The sequence below is a fragment of the Miniopterus natalensis genome, chromosome X (assembly GCF_054644295.1).
Source record: "Miniopterus natalensis isolate mMinNat1 chromosome X, mMinNat1.hap1, whole genome shotgun sequence".
In the NCBI taxonomy this organism is placed as follows: Eukaryota; Metazoa; Chordata; class Mammalia; order Chiroptera; family Miniopteridae; genus Miniopterus; species Miniopterus natalensis.
This window is the reverse complement of record NC_142103.1, coordinates 72216015-72237503: the sequence shown is the minus strand read 5'-3', so window position 1 is coordinate 72237503 and position 21489 is coordinate 72216015. Positions and strand designations below refer to the sequence as shown.

The following is a 21489-nucleotide window of genomic DNA, read 5'->3' as shown; positions in this document are numbered from 1 at the left end:
TGCTGTGTAACTGCAAGCCAATCAGTTTGCCTCTCTGGGCCATAGTTCCCTCAGTCTGAAACAATGGGGAAAGCAAGAATTGGTACGGGAGACCTTAACTATTAACGTTCCGGGCAATTAATTTATGTTCTCTCATTTAATCCTCACGATAGTGTCAGGTGAGATTTTTAAATTGTCTTCCCATTTCACAGATAAACTGAGGCTCCTAGTGAGGTTGCCACCTGACCAATGTCTGAGTAAGTAAGCAGTGGCTGGTAGGTGACTGGCCACACTCCCATAACCCCCTAGTCTTCCTTGGATGAAATTAAAAACGACACTCAATTTGAGCGAGAGAAACCTAGCTCAGAGATCCCTGCAGTGAGGGTAGAGCTATAGGAAATTGAGGGCAGAGCCACATCTCTTAGCTGGGAAGTAGCTTACGCAAAGGGGCTTACAGACTAAGACGTCAAGAAACCAGGATCTCTGATCGTTTGGTGACTCGCGCCAGGCCCCACTCTGGGCTTAGCGCCTGAGTGCTCCCAGCGAACCCCCTGAAGCCTAGTCGAATGGACCCACAGACAGAATGGTGAGTCCTCCTCTCCTGGCCAATCCTACTAACGGGTGGGCTTGGCTCGTCAGCCAATCAAAGACCCCCGAAGGGGCGGAGTTTTCTTCCTCCAGGACCCTGGCTGGGGGGCGGGGGTTGGTAAAAATAAAGTGTTTCCATCTCCAGCCAATCCCAGGGAAGACAGGAGGGCACTCCTCCAATGGGAGCCCAGGGGCCGTAAGTAGCGGTGGAGCCCGGGGTCCAGCGAGCGGGAGGGACGCCTCCTGGGTATTCTCCAGATCCAGCTCCCTGTTCCTGGAATCCGCTCCGGCGTGGCGCGAACGGCGGGAAGTGTCCAGTGAAAGGCTGTAAGGACCGAGGTCGGGGGCCGCGGGGGAGCGAGGCCCGGCCGGAGCGCGTGAGGGGTGGGGCCTGGGCGAGGTTTTACTTGGGCGGCCTCTCAACCCTAGGTCAGCCGGTTGCGGAGGATCCTGCGGGTGGCAAAGGGAGGGCGAGCGTCCCTGTGGCCCCAGACTGCGACCAGGTGAGTGCCCTGCCGAGCCTACCTCCCATGCCCGCCCCCCCCCCCCCCCCAATCTCTTGGAAAACGGTTCTGTGCAGGTCTGCAGCTCACATGGTCGTCTACGTGCGTGTTTGTAAGTCTTCTCTCCCCCGCCCCCCCAGTCTCTCTCTCTCCCGCCTTTCCCTCTCGCAGTCTATCCATCTTTCTGTCTCTTTCTGTTTCTCTCCCTCCCTGACACATACTGGACAACCCAGATCTAGAAGGCTGAATCCTGTTAAAACTAGCCTTGAGACCTTGAGCCATCTACTTCACCCAGGTGGGCCTCAGTTTCCTCATCTGTCAAATGGAAGTCTAATAATCTCCGTCTGAGACAATACATGAGCATCACTTTGCCCAGCGCCCGGCCTCTAGAAAATATTCAATAAATAATGACGGTCGTGATTTTAAAAAATATTATCTCTTGGTCTTTGGCTTTATTTTCTCCTTGTCTGTCTCTGACTCTACCCCCATTGGTTCTTCTTCCTGTGTGCTCTCTCTTTCTCTGTTACTGTTTTTTGTCTTTCTACCTGTCTCTTCTCCATCCCTAAATAGATTAAAGGTGCATTCTTTATAGCAGTGAGTTTGGCCTGAGAGCATCTGTGAACTTTGCCTGGGGCTCTAGACCTTTCTATGGATAAAAAATGGACCTGGACTTTGGCTGCCTCTGGCCTCTTTGTTCCCCAGCCTCCTGTGTTAAACAGATAAAGACCCCCAGGATGAGGAGCAACTTAGATGAAAAAGTGGATCAGGCCCTTTATCCTATATCATGTTAGTCACCACAGAAGACCAGGGATCTCCTAGTTACATCCCCATACAATCCTTCTGTCCCCATCCTGAAATCCTTTGACTAGGCCTTCTGGAACTCACCTTCAATCATCAGCAAAATCCCCTCCATTCTTACCCTGGCTTCTGAATAGTCTCTTAGTTTTCTTGCCATCCTTAGTGGTTCTCACAGCTATTGGACCCTACACTCCATTTTTACAATGTATATTTTGAAATGCCCCCTTCACTATTCTGAAATGAAGTGCATAGATAATAGGATCTCTCTACACACATAATTCCCCCAAACCAATATAATGTCCTAATTGTAATATAAATGAAAAGTAAAGGAAGAGAAACTTATAATAAAAGAACATATATTTTAGTATGTAAAGGCTGGGATGTAATTCCACTAAAAGACATAATGAAATGGTCTTGCATATAATTCTTGAACTTGGGAATGTGACAGCTACATGTGTGTTGATTGGTGACTTAGAAACCACAGGCAAGGTGATGCAGTTTTCCTAGATCATGAACAGTTCTTCATAAAGTTCTAAATAAAACATAGTGCAATCTTTCCTGAATTTATGTAGTTGTATATATTAAAAAATCTATGATCTGGCCTTAATAACCTCTCTGACCTGATCTCCTACCATTCTCCCCACTTGTTCACTCTGTGCTATCTATCCTTGCCTCCTTTGCAATACTTGGTTATATTAGGCACACTTCCATCTCAAGTATTTGTACTGGGGCATTATCTGTATCTAAAATGCTTTTCTCACACAACGCTCATGCCCTCGCTTCATTCAGGCCTCTACTCAGGCGTCACTTTCTCAATGAGGCCTTCCTTGACCATCCTTTGTAAAATTGCAGCTCTCTCCTAGCACATACCCTGATCTATTTTTCTCATAGTGTTCCTCACCCTCTTATGGAACATAAAATTCACATTTTTATTATGTTTGCTATTTATTGTTTGACTCTCCCACTCGATTGTTAGCTCTAGAAGGGCAGACATTTGTGTGTGTGTGTGTGTGTGTGTGTGTGTGTGTGCACGCACACACCCTGATGCATCCTTATTACCTAAAATAGTGCCTGGCACATAGTAGGCTCTCTCAGTAAATGTTGAATGAATAAGTGAATGAATGAAGAGGTTTTGTTTGTTTGTTTTTACATACATGATTGTCTGGTGGGACATTCTAAAGTTGTATGGAATGTGGTACAATTCTTTGCTGTATGAAGCTGTGTTGTGCGGCTGAGCATCCCTGATCCATGCCCACTAAATGTCACCAGTGATCTCCAATTATTGTGACAATCAAAAATGCCCCCAAACACCCCTGATTGTCCACCCCCCTACTGAGAACCACTGCTTGAATAGAAATCTGGCTTTCCCCTGAGCACTTTGCTGCTCCAGCAACCCCCTCATACTCCTCTTACCAAGAGTCCAGGAGATGGGGGTAGGTGTCCTCACTCTAATTGCCCTTCCCAGACATTTTCTATTCCTCCTCCTTAAGCTACCTTTTTTTTTTAGAATTAAATTTTTATTTAAAAATAATTTTAGACTTTTTTATTATTATTTTTTAATTTATCTTTATTGTTGAGAGTATTACAGGTATCCCATTTTTCCCCCCAATTGATCCCCTCCACTTCCCTCCCACCCCCTTCCAAGGCCTTCACCCCGTTATTAACTGTGTCCATGGGTTGTGCATATAACTTCTTAGGTTAATCTCTCCCCACCCTCCACCCCCTTCCCTCTTTCCTCTGAAATATGATTGTCTGTTGCATGCATCAATGTCTCTGGATCTATTTAGTTCATCAGATTCTTTTGTTCATTAGCTTCTTAAAGAAGACCCTTCAACTTTTCCTGTAGTGCTGGTCTGGTGGTGATGAACTCCTTTAGCTTTTTCTTATCTGTGAAGCTCATTATTTGACCTTCAATTCTAAATGATAGCTTTGCTGGGTAGAGCAATCTTGATTGTAGTTCCATGTTTTTCATCACTTTGAATATTTCTTGCCATTCCCTTCTGCCCTGCAAATTTTCTGTTGAAAAATCAGCTTGACAGTTGTATGGGTGCTCCCTTGTAGGTAATAAACTGCTTTTCTCTTGCTGCTTTTAAGATTCTCTCTTTGTTTATAACCTTTGGCATTTTAATTATGTTGTGTCTTGCTGTGGGCCTCTTTGGGTTCCTCTTGTTTGGGACCCTCTGTGCTTCCTGGACTTGTAAGTCTATTTCTTTCCCCAGGTATGGGAAGTGTTCTGTAATTATTTTTTCAAATAGGTTTTCAATTCCTTGGCCTCTTTCTTCCCCTTCTGGCACCCCAATAATACGAATGTTGGGCCTCTTGAAGTTGTCCCAGAGGCTCCTTATACTATTTTCATATTTCTGGATTCTTTTTTCTTTTTGCTCTTCTGGTTGGGTGCTTTTGTTTCCTCATGTTCCAAATTGCTGATTTGATTCTCAGTGTCCTCTACTCTACTGTTGATTCCCTGTAAATTATTCTTCATTTCAGTTCCTCTAGCCTTCATTTCAAATTGGTACTTTATTATGTTATCAATTTTCTCACTTATTTCCCTAACAGTCTGCTTAAACATCCTTATAAACAAAATTCTGAACTCTGTATCTGTTAGCTTGCTTGGATCTGTTTCATTTAGTTCCTCTTCTAGAGATTTCTTCTGTTCTTTCTTTTGTGACATGTTTCTTTGCCTCCACATTTTGGCTGCTTCCTGGTGTTTGTTTCTATGTATTAGGTAGAGCTGCTATGTCTTCTGGAATTTGTAGAGTGGCTTTGTATAGTAAGTGTCCTGTAGGGTCCAGTGGCTCAGCCTCCCGAGTCACCTGAGCTGGGCCTTCTAGGTGCTCCCCTGTGTGGGCTGTGTGCACTGTCCTGTTGTAGTTGAGCCTTGGTTGCTGTTGGCATCACTGGGAGGAACTGACCCCCAGGCCAATCAGCTGTGAGGACCAGCTGCAACTACAGCCAAAGAGCTGCTGTGCTGGAGACACCCCTATGGATCAGGATTTACTCCAGTGGAGCTTTGGTGTTCACCAAGTGCGCCCGTTGAGTGTCACTCGTGGATGTGGTAGGGTTATAATACATCGTGGTCGAGTATGACCACCAGGTGCACTGTCTCTGGGGCCTCCTGGGGGAGGTGGAAAGTCAGCCTGTGCTAGTGCCTTGCCCAGGGCCACCCAGCATGAGCTACACAGCAAACCGTAGATGGCTGCTACTTGTGCTTCGCTTGGAGGTTCCCAGGAGAGGCCAAGCCATGACCCAGTGGAGGCTGCCGCTAGTGCCAGGCCTGGGGCCACTTATCAAGCCCTATGGGGCCCTCTGCTGCTTGTTTGAGAGATTTTAGGAAAGTCCTAAGCATGAAGCTCAAGAGGCCACTTGCATGGAAATGGCCTGGATGAGCTGCAGGTGGGGAGGGGCGGGGTCTCCAGGAATCACATGGCGGGGCCAAAGGTGTGATTTAGGTGCTGGATTTCAAATATGGCGCCTGCCTGCCGGCAGTGTATGGGGAAGGCTCACCAAAGGAGCCATGGTGTCTGCCAGCTCTTCTGCCTGTGAGAAAGCTGCCCCCCCCACCTCTCGCCCGGATCTCAGGCAGGTTAGTTCCTCCCCGAGGGTCCCAGGTTCCTTTCAAGCTGCTGCCCGGCGCTGGGCTCAGAGGGAGCGGGTCTGAGTGAGTCCGTGCCGGGCCCTTTAGAGGAGCTGCTGGGGCTCCCGCAGCCTCCGCAACCCTCAGCCACAGTCTCTGCTGGTTTCACAGCCCGGAGTTGTGGGGACGTCTCTTCCCGGCCTGGAGCCCTGGGCTGGGGGCCTGCTGTGGGGCTGGGACCCCTCGCTCCTCTGGGAAACCTTTGCCGCCGAGATTCCCTTCGGGTTTCAACCCGGACACCGGGTGTGGGCCCAGGGCCGAGTTTCCTCCATTCAGCCCCGATCTGCCCGGTCTCCGCCCCTCCTGCGGGTCTCGGTGCTTCTTCAGCTCCCTGGTTGTGGGGCTTCTGTTCAGCCAGATCTCAGGAGGCTCTGAGTGATGGCGGTTCTGTATTTTAGTTGTAATTTTGATGTGGTTGCGGGAGGCGGCAGGTGCAGCTGTTTCCTATGACGCCATCTTGTTTCTCAGCCTAATTTTAGACTTTTAAAATGTAAAAGTAATGCAAAGAATTCCCATTTATCCTTCACTCAGATTCCCCAAGTATTAAGAAATTATACAACTACAGTTCAGTTATCAAAATTAGGAAATTAACATTGGCACAATACTATTAATGGCAGAACTTAATCAGATTTCATCAGGGTTTTTTTAGTAATATCATATTTCTCTTTTAGGATAGAATTCATTGCATTTAGTTGTCATTTAGGCTCTTCCAATCTGGGACAGGCCTTTAGTCTTTCTTTGTCTTTCATGACTTTGATACTTTTTTTTTAATCCTCGCCTGAGTATATATATATTTTTCCCATTGCTTTTCAGGGACAGTGGAAGGTGGGAGGGGGAGGGAGAGGGGGAGAGAGGAACATCGATGTGAGAGAGACACATTGATTGGTTGCCTTCTGCACTCGTCTGGACCGAGGCCAGGGATCTAACCTGCAACTGAGGTACGTGCCCTTGGCCAGAATCGAACCTGGAACCCTTCAGTCCACGGGCCCACGCTTTAACCACTGAGCCAAACCGGCTAGGGCAACTTTGATACTTTTGAAGAGTCCTGGCCAGTTATTTTAGAGAATTTCCCCAGATTGTCTGTTTCCTTGTGATTATAGTAAAGTTATGGAATTTGGGGAAGAATACCACAAAAGAGATGTGTCTCTATTGCTTTGTACCAGGAGGCATATGATATTAGTTTGTCCTAATACTGGTTTTTTCACTTTGACTATTTTTTTAAAATATGTTTTTATTGATTTTACAGAGAGAGGAAGGACGAGGGAGAGAGAAAAACATTGATGTGAGAGTGATACATTGATCAGCTGCCCCCTCCCTACAAGCCCCCTACAGGGGATAGAGCCCGAAACCCAGACATGCACCCTGACTAGGAATTGAACTGGTGACCTTTTGGTGCCTGAGAGGATGCTCAACCAACTTAGCCACACTGGCCAGGGTCACTTTGACTATTTGTTTTAGGTGATGTTGCCAGATTTCTCCACTATAGTTATTTTTTTCTTTATAATTAATAAGTAATTTGTGGATAGATACCTTAAGATTATGTAAATATCAACCACCATGTTTGAAATCTCTCATCATCAGACTATACCATCACCCAGCCATCTGTGTTATAGTCAGGTACAAACACACACATACCTGCCCCTCTCACCCCTCATTCCTGGGAGAATTCAGTTACCGGCTTTCTGTCACTCTGTATAACGCTGCCCTAGTCCTGCTTCTTGGTGATTTTATTATCCTCATAGGTGGCCCTTCCAGTGTTCCTGTCTCTCATTTCTGTGATCTGCACTCCTGCAATGTCTTGCCTTTCAACCCCACCTCAGCCACACACTCCAATAGCCATACCCTTATCAGTACCTGTGACAACATCGCCTCCATAATCTCAGTTTCAGGCATCCTGCTATCCATCCAGTACCTCTTACCCTTCTGGTTCACTCCCTCTAGCACCCCAGCTTTAATAGTCCTTCAGCGCCACTAGGGTGGAACGCTTTCACTACCCTTTACTTCCTCCATGTTCCCTTGTCCTCCCTTTAATCAGCTTAGATTCCATGCTCCATCATCATAGTTATTCCCTTACATACATCCTCTCTTCCCTTGCCCTCTGTCACTTCAGCATACTCATAGGGCAGTCCCTCAGCCCTGGCTAAATTAAATACCGCCTGCTCTACTGTACTTCCCTAGGCCACTCACTCTCCCACCCTCCTAGATGACTACTTTGTACCTTCTCTTTCCTCAAATCTCCAGCACCTCCTCTCCCACCCTATGCTCAGGCTGCCTACTTGACTGAAAAATTAAAACCATCAGAAGGAAATCTGTACAGATTCCCACCACCACATCCAACCACAAACAGCATCTGTACTCAAATACTTTGCCTTCTTTCCTGTTCTTATGGATAAACTATTTTTGTTGTCATCAAAATCTAGTCCCTCCCCCTTGGCACTAGATCCCACCCTCTCTTACCTACTTGAGAACGTGGTTCCAACAGTTTTCCCCTCTTTCCTGAATCATTGTTCCCCTCTCTACAAGATCATTCTCGTTAGCACACAGATATTGTTATTGCTTTCACCTTTTTGTTACAGCTTCATTGAGATATATTTTATATACCATAAAATTCACCCTTTTAAAGGGTTTTTAGTATATTCACAGAATTGTGCAACTATGACCATAATCAATTTTAGAACATTTTTAACTCCCTCTAAAGAAGCTTTATACTCATTAGCAGTTACTTCCCATGACTCCTCTCCCCCCAGCCCTAGGCAACCACTAATCTACTTTTGGTCTCTATCCATTGATTTGTCTAGTCTAGACATTTCAGATAAGTGGGATTATATACTATGTTGGTCATTATGAGTGGCTTCTTTCACTTAACATAATGGTTTTGAGGTTCATCCATGTTGTTGCATGTAGCACTCCCTTTTATTGCTAAATAATATTCCATTGTATGGGTATTCCACATTTTGTTTATCCACTTGTCAGTTGATGAACATTTCAGTTGTTTTCATGTTTGGCGATTATAAATAATGTTGCTCTGAACATTTCTGTACAAGTTTTAGTGTAGATGTATATATGTTTTCTTTTTTCTTGGGTAGATACCTAGGAGTGGGTTTGCTTGGTCATATGGTAACTCTACGTTTAACTTTTTGAGAAACTACCAAACCATTTGGGAAAGTGGCTGCACCATTTTACATTCCCATCAGCAATGTATGAAAGTTCCAGTTTCTCCATAGCCTCACCAACACTTTTTATTGTTTGTCTTTTTTATTAAAGCCATCCTAGTGAGTATGAAGTGGTATCTCATTGTGGTTTTTATTTGCATCTCCCTAATAACAATGTTGAGCATCTTTTCATGTGCTTATTGGCTACTTGTACATTTTCTTTGGATAAATGTCTATTCAAATTCCTAGCCCTTTAAAAATTAGATTATTTGTCTTATTGTTGAATTGTGAGAATTCTTTTTGTATTTTAGATACAAGTCTCTTGTCAGATATATGAAATGCAAATCTTTTCTCTCATTCTGTGGGGTATCTTTTCACTTTCTTGATGGAATTCTTTGATGCACAAAAGTTTTAAATTTCAAAGTCAAATTTATCTACTTTTTCTTTTGTCACTTGAGTTTTTCATGTCATATCCAAGAAACCATTCTATAACCCAAGGTCACAAAGATTTATTCCTGTGTTTTCTTCCAGGAATTGTATGGTTTTTTAGCTCTTACATTTAGGTTGATGATCCATTTTGAGTTCATTTTTATGTGTGGTGTAAGGTAGGGGTTCAAATTTTATTCTTCTACATGTGCACATCTAGTTGTCCCAGCACCTTTTGTTGAAGCAGTATTCTATCCCCCAATGAATAGTCTTGGCAACCTTGTGAAAATCAATTGGCCATAAATAATAAATTTAAAGGTTTATTTCTGGACTCTGAATTCCATTCTATTGATCTATGTATCTATCATTATGCCAGACTACACTGTCTTGATTATTGTAGTTGTGTAGTAAGTTTTGAAATCAGGAAATGCAGTCTTCACCTTTGTTCTTTTTCAAGATTGTATCTATAGATCAATTTAGAATTATTGCCATTTAACAATATTACGTCTTCCTGTTAATGAACATGAGAATTTTTTCCATTTAGATTGCCTTTAATTTCTTTCAGAAGTGTTTTGTAGTTTTCAGTATACAAGTTTTGCACTTCTTTTGTTAAATTTATTCCTAGGTATTTTATTCTTCTTGCTGTTATAAATGGGATTATTTTCTTAATTTCACTTGCTAATTGTCCATTACTAGTGTGTAGAAATACAATTGATTTTTGTTTATTGATCCTCTATTCTGCCACATTGCTGAACTTGTTTATTAGTTAAAATAGTTTTTTAGTGGAGTCCTTAGGATTTTCTGTATACTAGATCATGTAATCTACAAATGGAGATAGTTTTACTTTTCCTTTCCAATCTGGATGCTTTAAATTTTTTTTTAATTGATCTGAGAGAGAGAGACATCGATTTGTTGTTCCACTTATTTATGCATTTATTGGTTGATTCTTGCATGTGCTCTGACTGGGGATCGAACCTTCAACCTTGGCATATTGGGATGACGCTCACACCAACTGAGCAACCCGGCCAAGGCCTTGATGTTTTTTTTTCCCTTGACTAATTGCCCTGGCTAGACTTTCCAGTACAGTGCTAACTGGAAGTAATAATGGCAGGTATCCTTATCTTGTTCCTGATCTTAGGGGGAAAGTACTGAGTCTTTCTCCGTTAAGTGTGATGTTAGCTGTGGGTTTTACATAGATACCTATTATCAAGTTGAGGAAGTTCCCTTCTACTCTTAGTTCTCTGAGTGTTTTTGTCATGAACAGCTGTTGGGTTTTGTCAAATGCCTTTTCTGCATCTATTGAGATGATCATGTGGAGTTTATGCTTTATTCTATTAATATGGTGTATTATATTGATTAATTTTCAGATGATAAGCCAACCTTGCATTCCTGAAATAAAGCCTAGTTGATCATGTTATATAATACTTTTTATGTGTTGCTGCACCTGGTTTGCTAGTATTTTGCTGAGGAATTTTATACCTACCATATATTCATAAGGGATATTAATCTGTAGTTTTCTTGTGATGTCTTTGTCTGGTTTTGGTGTTAGTGTAATACTGGCTGCATAGAATGAATTGGGAACTGTTTTTTCTGGTTTTCTTTTTGGATGAGTTTGTGGAGGATTGATATTTGCTTTGTGTATGTCTTAAATCTTTTCTGTTCCTTTGTTCTTTAATTCCTCTCTTTTGCATTCAGTAGATACTTTCTTTTTTTCCTTTTTTTCAGTACATATTTTCTACTTTAACTTTTTCATTTATTTATTAACTATACATTTTTTGAGTTAATTTCTTAGTGGTTGTTCTGGGGATTACAGTTAACATCTTAACTTGAAACATTCTACTTTGAATTAATTCTAACTTACTTTCAATAATGTGTGAAAAACTTTGCTCGAATAGACCTCAGTTTCCTCTCCCCTCCTTTGTAGTACTGTCATACAAATTACTTCTTTATACATTATAAGCCCATCAACAAAGTTTTATTATTATTGCTTTAAGTAGTTGTCTTTTCAGTTTTTGTTATCGTAACTTCTCTTTCATGTTTGAAGGACAATTAATTAGATGTGGAATTCTCCTTTGACAGTCTTTTTCTTTCAACATTTTGAAGATGTCATCACACTGTCTTCTGGCCTCTATATTTTCTGATGAGAAATCAGCTATTAATGTTATTGAGGATCCTTTATATGCAATGTCATTTTCCTCTTGCTGCCTCTAAAATTTTCTTTCTGTCTGATTTTTATCAGTTTCACTATGTATCTAGGTATGGATCTCTTTGAGTTTATTCTACTTGAGCTTCTTGAATGTATAGATTAATATTTTTCATCAAATTTGTAATGTTTTGGCCCCTTTCTCTTCCTGTTGTCCTTCTGAGACTCCCGTTATGCGTATGTTGGTACACTGATGTGATCTCACAGGTCTGTGAGACTTTGTTTCTTTCTCTTCATTCTTTTTTCTTTCTGCTTTTCATAATGGATAATCTCTATTGGCATATTAGCAATTTTACCCTTCTCTTCTGCCAGATCAAGTCTGTTGTTGAGCCCCTCAAAGTGTATTTTTCACGTCAGTTGTTATATGTTTCAACTCCAGATTTTCTATTTGATTCTTTGTTATGATTTCTATTTTGTGAGACATTGTTCTCATGCTTTCCTTTAATTCTGTAGATATAGTTTCCTTTAGTTCTTTGAAAATATTTATAATAGCTAATTTAAAGTTTTTGTCTATTAAGTCCCAAATGTTCTTTCAGCTGCTTTCCCCCCTATATATGTAACATAATTTACTGTTTCTTTGAATGTCTCACAATTTTTGTCAAAAACTGGGCATTTTAGATACTCTACTCAACTCTAGTATCAGACTCTTCCATCCTCAAGGTTTGTTGTTGTTCTGGGTTGTGCATGTGTGGTTGTTGTTATTGTTATTTTTCTTATTGCTGTTTACTTGTGAATTCTTTATTCCCTGTATTACAGGGTGGTGCAAAACTAGGTTTACAGTTGTTCATATGGAAAATAATGTAATAATACAAAAATAAACTGTTTCAAGTACTTGCAGCTGTAAAGCTACTTTTGCCCCACACTGTATGTGGCCCCTGAGTTCTCTGCCAATTTTTTTAAGTTCTTGTTTTTATTTATTTATTTTTAAATCCTCACCTGAGGACATGCTTAGAGAGAGGAAGGAGGGGAGAGAGAGAAACATTGATATGAGAGAGAAACATCAATCAGTGTATCCCCACCCCCTGCATTCACCCTCACCATGGATTGAACCCGAAACTCAGGCACATGCCCTGACCAGGAATCAAACCAGAAACCCTTTGGTGCACAGGATGACACCCAACCAACTGAGCCACTTGGGCCAGGCTTGTTTTTATTTTTAAGCTTAGATTCCCAGGGGTTACATCTGTTAAGTATAATTTGGTGGCCACCCAGTGATTGGTCAAATACATTTCCTTAAATGCCTTGTCTGTATGTCTCCTACCCTTTGCCAAAGAGACCTGTGTGAGAAGGCATGCCTTCAGACTCCAGTCAGTTTACAAGGCAGCCTTAGCTTCCACTTTCTGCTTGCACAGGGACTCACAGTCAGCCGGCATGAGTGACTTGGGCTCTCTCCTTTTTCATTTCTTTCTTGGACATTCATATAATGTGATCCCTTTAGGTCCCCAGGAAAATGTCAGAGCTTTTCAAAGTTTCCTATAGTTGTCTCATCTCCAGGATTGCTTTTTAAATTCCCAGCCAAAGCTGTCATCTCTCTCTGTCGTCTAGAATTTAGTCAGCTTTTGGCTACTGAACCACTGAGTTGAGAAAGGAGAGAGGATGGGAATAGTCACAAGTTAAAATGTCACAGAATCTGTTGTCTTACCAAGATTCAGTAGTTTGTCTTGGATAGATTATTTTCTTTCTTTTTTAAAAAATATGTCTTTATTGATTTCAGAGAGAAGAAGGGAGAGGGAAAGAGAGAGATAGAAACATCAATGATGAGAGTCATTGATCGGCTGCCTCCTGCATGCCTCCGACTGGGGATCGAGCCCACAACCCAAGCACATGCTCTGACCGGGAATCGAACTTTGATCTCCTGGATCCTAGGTCGATGCTCAACTGCTGAGCCATACCTGGCTGGTCTAGATTATTTTCATTTTGTCTGTGTCTTTGGTTAATTGCCAGAGTTTTGAGATGGTTGACTTTAGTTGGTTCACCCATATTTTCATTGTTTTAGTGGGATAGTTAGTTCACCAAAGTCCTCACTCTGCCATTGTATCTATCTCCTATTGCTCCCATCTTTAGAAAAACAAAAACAACCCTCTTTGTATCACATCCGCTTACAGCTATGGCTTAATTTTTCTGTTTCCCTAGCAGCAACACCCTTTGAAAGAGTTGTCATTTTTCACCTCTTCCTGCTCTCCTCCCATTCTGTCTGTTCTTATGAAATATATTAGATATATAATAAAAAGAATATATATATATTATGTACATAATGTATAAAGATAATAATATAATGAAAACCCAAGAACTCACAGCCTTAACCAAGAACAACATTAATAATAACATCCATCCCTGTGTCATTTTCTGCCCCATTCCCCATCCCCCTGCCAGAAATTACTACTCTCCTAAGTCTTGTGTTTAACATTCCCTTGCTCTTTTGATATATGCATATTTTTTCATATTTGTGGAGATGCTTAACCAATGCATTGGTTATTTGGCTTGTGTGAGCTTTGTGAGAAATAGTATCATACTGTATGTGGTCTTCTGTGACTTTTTCACTCATTATTGTGTTTCCAAGATTCACTTGTGTTTTATTATGTAGCTATAGCCTGTTCTTTCTCAATGCTGTATAATATTTTATTGGGTGATGGTAAAACAAATTATTCATTTATCTGTTGATGGACATTTGGGTCATTTACAGCATTTTGTTCTTATGAACATTCGTATACATGTCTCCTGGTACATGTGCACACCCATTTTTCTGAGGTATGTACCTAGGAATAGAATTGCTGGTTAATAGGACATGGAAATATTCAGCTCAACAAGATTGTGCCAAAATGTATTTTAAACTGATGGTAACAATTTATATACCTTTCAGCAATTTATAAGCAACCCTGTTGACCTACACCCTAATCAATACTTGATATTGTCCCACCTTTTAATTTTTGTCATTCTAGTGAATATAAGGTGATACCTCATTGTGTGCTATATTAACATTTTCCCACTCACTAATGTGATTGAGCATCTTTTCATGTTTACTGGCTACACATGTTTCTTCTTCTGGGAAATGACTATTAACATCTTTTGCCCATTTCTGAGATTGTTATTTTCATCATTTTTATTGATTTGTAGGAACTGTTTAATTACCTGGATACTCATCATTTGTCAGTTACATGTGTTGAATATTTTCCCTCTGTGGCTTGTTTTTTTTCTTTATGGTGTCTTTGCATGAGAAGACTTTCCTAATTTTAATTGACTTGAAATTAATCTTTTCTCTGTAGACAGCACTTTTTGTGTGTTGTCTTCCCTAACCTATGGTCTTAAAGATATTCTTTATTTTCTTCTAATAAAAGTTGAAAAGTTTGCCTCTCACATGTAAGTCCTTAATCTAACTGGAATTGATGTTTGTGTGGTATAAGGGTATAAGGTAGGGAGCCAGTTTTATTATTTGCCACATGGATAGCCTGTGATCTGAAGTGCCACCTCTGACATACATCTGAATTCTATATCTGTATAGGTCTGTTTCTGAGAGCTCTGCTATTGGCTAACTTTTTGTCTCTAAACCAGTACCACACTACCATAGTTACCTTAGCTTCATAAAGAACCTTGATACCTGATAGGAAAATCTTCCCATTGTAGTCTTCAGGAGCATCATATATTCTTGGCCCTTTGTTATTTCAAACACATTTCAGAATAAGTTTATGTCCTACAAAAATATTGGAATTGCAGTGATCTATAGATGAGTTTGAAGAGAATTCATATCCTAGCTATGAATATGATGTATCCTTTCATTTTAAGTAAATTCTTGAATGTCTTTTGGTAGAGCTTTATAATTTTCTGCGTAAGGTCTTGCATATCTTTTTTCTTTCTTTCACTGGTTTTATTTTTATTTATTTATTGAATGTATTGGGGTGGCATTGGTTAATAAAACTACATAGGTTTCAGGTGTACACTTCTGTAACACAGGTCTTACATGTCTTGTATTAGATTTATTCCCTTGTATTTGTGGGTTTTGCTACTATTATAAGTGAGATCTTGTTATGTGCTTTCTTTTGCAGGGGTATTGAAATGAAGTTGATTTTTTAAAAATTTATTTTATTGTTGAGAGTATTACAGATGTCCCCCATTTTCCCCCCTTTGCCCCCCCCACCCATCCCCCCCAGGCCTTCGCCTGTCTATTGATTTTAAAATATTGATATGATAGCCATTCACCTTGCTAAATATTTTTAAGCAAACTTTTTATTTTAGAATAATTTTACAGTAATAGAAAAGTAAATAAAGAGTTTGGAGAGTTACTGTATACTCCTCACCATAGTATATTGTCAAAACTGAGAAAGCAATATTGGTATGTTTCTATTAACTAAACTTCAGACTTTATATGGATTTATCAGTTTTCCCACTAATGTCTTCTTTCTGTTCTAGGATCCAATTCAAAATACTACATTGTATTTAAGTTGTCAGGTTTCTTTAGTGTCCTCTGGTCTATGGCAGTTTCTCAGTCTTTCCTTGTTTTTCACGACCTTAACACTTTTGAGGTGTACTATAGAATGTCCCTCAATTTGGATTTGTCTGAAGCTTTCCTCATAATTAGACTGGGGTTTATTGTTTTCTTTTTGAAAAAATACCACAGAGTTTAAGTGGCCTTTGCATCACATCATATCAGGGGTATGTGATATCTCCATGACATCACTGGTGATACCGACCTTCATCACTTGGTTAAGGTGGTTGCCAGGTTCCTCCACTGTACAGCTGCTATTTTTCTCTTTTCATTCTTTGTTCTTTGGAAGAATCTAGCCCAACCTCAAGGAGATGGAGAGGAATTAAGCTCCACTTCTGGAAGGGGGTATATTTACATATATTATTTGGAATTCTTCTGTTAAAAAAAGATTTGTTTCTTTTTCCGTATTTCCTTATTTATATATTTATGTGCTTATTTATTTGGTCACTTGTTTATATCAGTATGAACTCATGCATGTTTATTTAATAATTTGAGTTATAAATCCAAAACTACTGTGTGTTATTTGTCTTGTTACTCAAGTTGCTCCAGCTTTGGCCACTAGGCACTCTTTCAGGTTGGCTCCTGTGTCCTTGTGACATGCCCCCATCCTTTTGTTTTTGAGTACTTCCTTACTCGCTGGAACTACAAGGTGCTTCCTACTCACCTTGTATTTTCCTGCCCCAACCCTAGAACTGATCATTTCTCAAGGAACCACGGTTCCTTTTAAGATGTCTGTATATTCTTTTGTGTTTTCTATGTTGACAACTATATCATCTATAAATATTGATAGTTTTGTTCTTTCCTTTCCAATCTTTATGCCTTTAATTTATTTTTCTTGCCTTACTAAGATGGCCAGGACTTCTTAGTAAGATAAGACAGTGTTGAATAGCCCGGCCGGGCGTGGCTCAGCGGTTGAGCGTCAACCTGGGATCCAGGCGATCAGGGTTTGATTCCTGGTCAGGGCACATGCCCGGGTTGTGGGCTCAATCAATGACTCTCTCATCATTGATGTTTCTATCTTTCTCTCTCTTCCTCTCCTTTCCTCTCTCTGAAATCAATAAAGATATATTTACCAAAAAAAAAAAAAAAAAAAAAGACAGTGTTGAATAGAAAAGGGGATAGTGGGCATCCTTAGCTTGTTGGATATTTTAGAGGAAACACCACTAACCTTTCTCTATTCAGAATGACAAGTTCTATCCTGTTACTCTATGCTGAGAAGTCTTTATTATTGTTTTTAGATCATGAAAGGGTATTGAATTTTTTTATCAAATACCTTTTCTGTTTCTTAGGATGATTTTGTTTTTTTCTCTAATAATGCGATAATATGTTAAGTGCCGTTTATAGATTTTCCTCATGCTAGACCACTTTGCATTTCTGGTATAACACAACTTGGTTCTGATCTTTCCTTTTTATACAGTACTAGGTTTAGTTTGTTAATATTTGTTTAGGATTGTTGTGTATGTATTCATGAGTAAAACTGGTCTTTAATTTTCCTTTTTCATACCATCCTTATTTGCTTTTCACCTCAAGTTCTGCTGGTGTCATAGAATGAGTAAGTTTTCCCTCTTTTGCAGAATTCCGCAAGATGCTATATGGCTTTAGAATGGTCTATCTGGTAGAATTTTTCTGTAAAACCATCTTGGTTTGGTGTTTTTTAATATTGAATTAATATTAAATTTCTGAATAAAGTCTTTTCAGATTTTTAAATGAGAAATTTGAAAACTGCTTGCATAACATGTTTATTTTATATTGTTTTACCGAAATGGATACACCCAAATTCTGATCAAGACTTTTTAATGATGTGTTCTTTCAAATTTTCAATAGTCACAATCAACAAAAATCTATGTACAAGTAGGTGATAAAGTATTGAAAACCAGTTGTTAAATTCTTCAAAAATGTTTAAAAACTGAAATGGTATCTGAGAGCTTTTCTCTTTGTTTTATTAACAAATATATTGTTAAAATTTCTTGTGATAATGTGATTAGATTTCAAACCAATTGAACTCTTTCATATAAATGATTTCAAAATAATGATGAAGCTCTTATTTGCAGAACATGCATCATTGTTAGAACCATCACCCTGCAGCTAGCTTGGATACCATTAAAAGGGCTCATCTGCTGCAAATGGATAAAAGTATCTGATATTCGTGAAGACAGTTTCAGGACTTCTACCTGAAGCTACATTGTCTAGAAGCCCCTGCTTGGCCTTCCTGCACCCAACCACACCCCAACTAGTCACAACGTGGCTGTGTATGGTGTTTCTTGGCAACTGGAACAGACTCCTCCAACAGCTCCACAGGCCCCTTGTCCTCAATGAGAAGAAGACTACAGAAGCTGCTACTGAAGAGGCTGTCCAAGTGATTGAGCTCCTCCTTGGCCCTGCTTAGCACACTTACCACAGAGCAGTAACTGAGTGCTGGATGTTACTCATTGGTGCTCACCACCTGCAGTTAAGGGAGAGGGATCTGTCAGACCCTGTTTCACTAAGGGACACCCTCTAAGGATCTCCATAGGAGGCTTCCCGTAGAGAGAGGCAGCCTGCCTAGGGTCTCCACTGCATTAGGTTCTACATGGACACCTTTAGGGCCGAGGGAATCAGTATCTCTTTATCTACCTGTAATCCACATGTCAACTAGAAAATTCTGCCTCCTGCTATTTGTTGTTTGTTTGTTTATTCATTCATTCATTTATTTTTGGTAGGAAGAGTTTTAACTGCTGCTTCAATTCTTTTAGTAGTTAGAGGACTATTCAGGATTTCTTTTTCTTGAGTCAGTTTTGGTAAGTTAAAGTTTTCTAAGAATTGGTCCATTTTGTCTGCATTCTCAAATTTATTGGCATCAACTTCCCCTATTTTTTTATTCTCTGCTGTATATAATCTGTAGTTATGTCTCCTTTTTCATTGCTAATATTGGTTATTTGTGCCTTCTCACTTTTTTTCATGATCAATCTCACCAGAGGTTTATCTATTTTATTAGTCTTTTCAAAGAACCAACTTTTGGCTTTGTTGCTTCTCTCTATTATGTCTTTGTTTTCTATTTCTTTAATTTCTGCTCTTATCTTTTTTGATCTCCTTCCTTCCACATTTTTTGGATTTATTTTGTTGTTGTTTTTCTAATGTCTTAAAATGGATACTGAGCTCATTAATTTTCAGCCTTTCTTGTTTTTTTATTTGTACATTTAAGGATATAAATTGCCTTCTAAATACTGATTTTCTATAAGTTCAGACATGTCCTATTTCATTAATTGTTTGGTTCCGAGTACTTCAACATTTCCATCATGGTTACTTCTTTGAACCTGTGAGTTATATCAAAGTGTGTTTTAAAATTTCTAAATGTTTGGTGATTTATCTCTTTATTACTGAAATCTGTCTTAATTGCATTATGGTCAGAGGATGTTGTCTGTGTGATAACAATTCTGAAATTTATTGAGACTTGATTATAACTTAGTACATGATCAATATTTTTGAATGTTTCCTATGTGCTTTATAAAAATGTATGTTCTCTAATTGTTGAATACAGAGTTCTACATATGTCTGTTATCAAGCTTGTTAGTTATGCTGTTCAAATTTTCTATATCTATACTGATTTTTTGGTCATGATATACCAATAATTGTAAGAGGTGTATTAATATTCAACTATGATGGTGGATTTGTCTGTTTCTCCTTGTAGTTCTTTTTAAAATTTTTATATATTTTGAGAATATTTTATTAAGAGTATTCAAATTAAGAGTTGTTATATATTCCTGGTAAATATGTAATGACCTTCTCTATTCTTGATAATGCATTTTTCCTTGAAGTCTATTTTACCTTACATTAATATAACAACACAAGATTTTTTTTCTTGTTAGGATTCATGTGGCATACAATTTCCCATCCTTTTACTTTTCAACATTTTCATGCTCTTATGCTGTAATTATTATCTCTTGGGAATGGCATATAGCTGGACCTTTTATTTATTTTTTTAATTTTAATCCTTACCTGAGGATATTTTTCCCATTGCTTTTCAGGAAGAGTGGAAGGGGGGGAGAGAGAGAGAGAGAGAGAGAGGGAGAAACTTTGATATGAGAGAGGGGCCAGGGATCGAGCCTACAACCGAGGTACATGCCCTTGGCCAGAATCGAACCTGAGACTCTTCAGTCTGCAGGCTGACGCTCTAACCACTGAGCCAAACTGGCTAGGGCTAGCTGGACCTTTTTTAAAAAGCTAATCTGATGATCTCTGGTTATTTTTGTTTGTTTGTTTTTTAAAATATCTTTATTGATTTCAGAGAGAGGAAGGGAGAGGGAGAGAGAGACACAGAAACATCAATGACGAGAGAGTCATTGATCGGCTGCCTCCTGCACGCCCCCGACTGGGGATCGAGCCGCAACCCGGGCATGTGCCCTGACCGGGAATCCAACCGCGATCTCCTGGATCCTAGGTCAATGCTCAACCTCTGAGCCACGCCCGGCTGGGCTGATCTCTGTTTTTCAATGGGCAGTTTAATCTGTTTACATTTACTATGATATATTTGGACTTGTTTCTACCATCATACTTTTTTATTTCTACTTCCTCCCACCATCTCTTCTATGCTTCATTTTTCTCTTGTTGCTTTTTTCGTTTTGAAATTTGTTTGTTTGCTTTCTTATTCAATTTCTTTCCTCCCTACGGTTTGGAATTTTCATTTTTTTCTGTTCTTCCTGTGGTTATCCTTGACATTTTACCATGCGTGTTTAATTTATAAGGTCTAAAGTTAAGCAGTATTTTAACCTCCCTCTTCAGAAACACAGGAGCCTTCAATTGTAGGCATTTCTCTCTTGACCACATGCTATTGTGTTAAATATGTTAGTTCTTTTTTTCTAGCCTCATAAATTCTACATGATCGTTAATATTATTTTATATGCACAGCTTTTGTTTGGATTTACATTCTTGCATCTCAGACCATCATTCTGAGATCACTTTCCTTCATTACGAATACAGTGTTTAGATGCCCTTTTAGTATAGGTCTCTTGGTGTTAACTCGTCCCAGTCTTTGTTATGTGTAAATGTCATTTCATCTTCATCTTAAAAGATAGTTTGTTATAGGTATTTAGAATTCTGCTATCAGTCTAATTGCTGTTTTTGTAGGTGTTTTTGTTTTCTTGTGTTTGGCTACCTTTAAAGTCTTTTCTCTATCTTTCTCTTTTGGAGGGGTATGTATGGGGGCTCGACAGTGTCATTCTAAGATGTTAGGCATGCATTTCTTTTTCCTTTATTCTACTTTGGAAATGCACTTGCTTCATGCCTCTAGATTTGTTTTTTTTTTTCATAATTTCTAGAGAATTCTCAGCCATTATCTCTTCAAATGTTGCCTTCTCCCATTATTTATATATTTTCTTTCTCGGAATCCAGTTAGTCATATTTTTGACCTCCTCATTATATCTCCTGTATCTTATAACATCTTTTTGATATTTTCCATCTCTTTGTCTTCCTGCACTTCATTCTGGGAAATTTCTTCAGATTTTTACTGTTTCACTCTTCAGCTATGGCTGATCTGCTGTTTAATCTGTCTACTGAGTTTTTAATTTCAACAGTTGTATTTTTAATTTGTATAAGCTCCATATATCTCACTTTCTAATCTGCTTAGTCATCCCTAATAATCCCTTGTTGCTTGCTCATCTTTATGGTTGCATCTGTTATTTCTTTAAGCATTTTGTACAATTTTTGTTCAACCAGTAATCACTGTTTGCATAAGGACGACACTGAATACT

At 39.4% G+C, this 21489-nt stretch overlaps 1 protein-coding gene across 3 annotated transcripts; it reads left to right on the top strand.

The window, feature by feature from the left end:
* Nucleotides 1–845: 845 nt before the first annotated feature.
* On the top strand, nucleotides 846–19695 carry KANTR (KANTR integral membrane protein). Of its 3 annotated transcripts, none has more exons than XM_087829326.1 (3): nucleotides 861–894; nucleotides 997–1070; nucleotides 17815–19695. In XM_087829326.1, exon 3 carries the CDS (start codon nucleotides 18647–18649, stop codon nucleotides 18875–18877), a length of 231 nt encoding a protein of 76 aa, XP_087685452.1. In that variant the 5' UTR covers nucleotides 861–894; nucleotides 997–1070; nucleotides 17815–18646; the 3' UTR covers nucleotides 18878–19695. The 3 variants fall into 3 exon arrangements, with proteins under 3 accessions (XP_087685454.1, XP_087685452.1, XP_087685453.1); XM_087829327.1 differs by having other exon boundaries at nucleotides 17802–19695; XM_087829328.1 differs by lacking the exon at nucleotides 997–1070 and having other exon boundaries at nucleotides 846–894.
* The last annotated feature ends 1794 nt before the right edge of the window (nucleotides 19696–21489 follow it).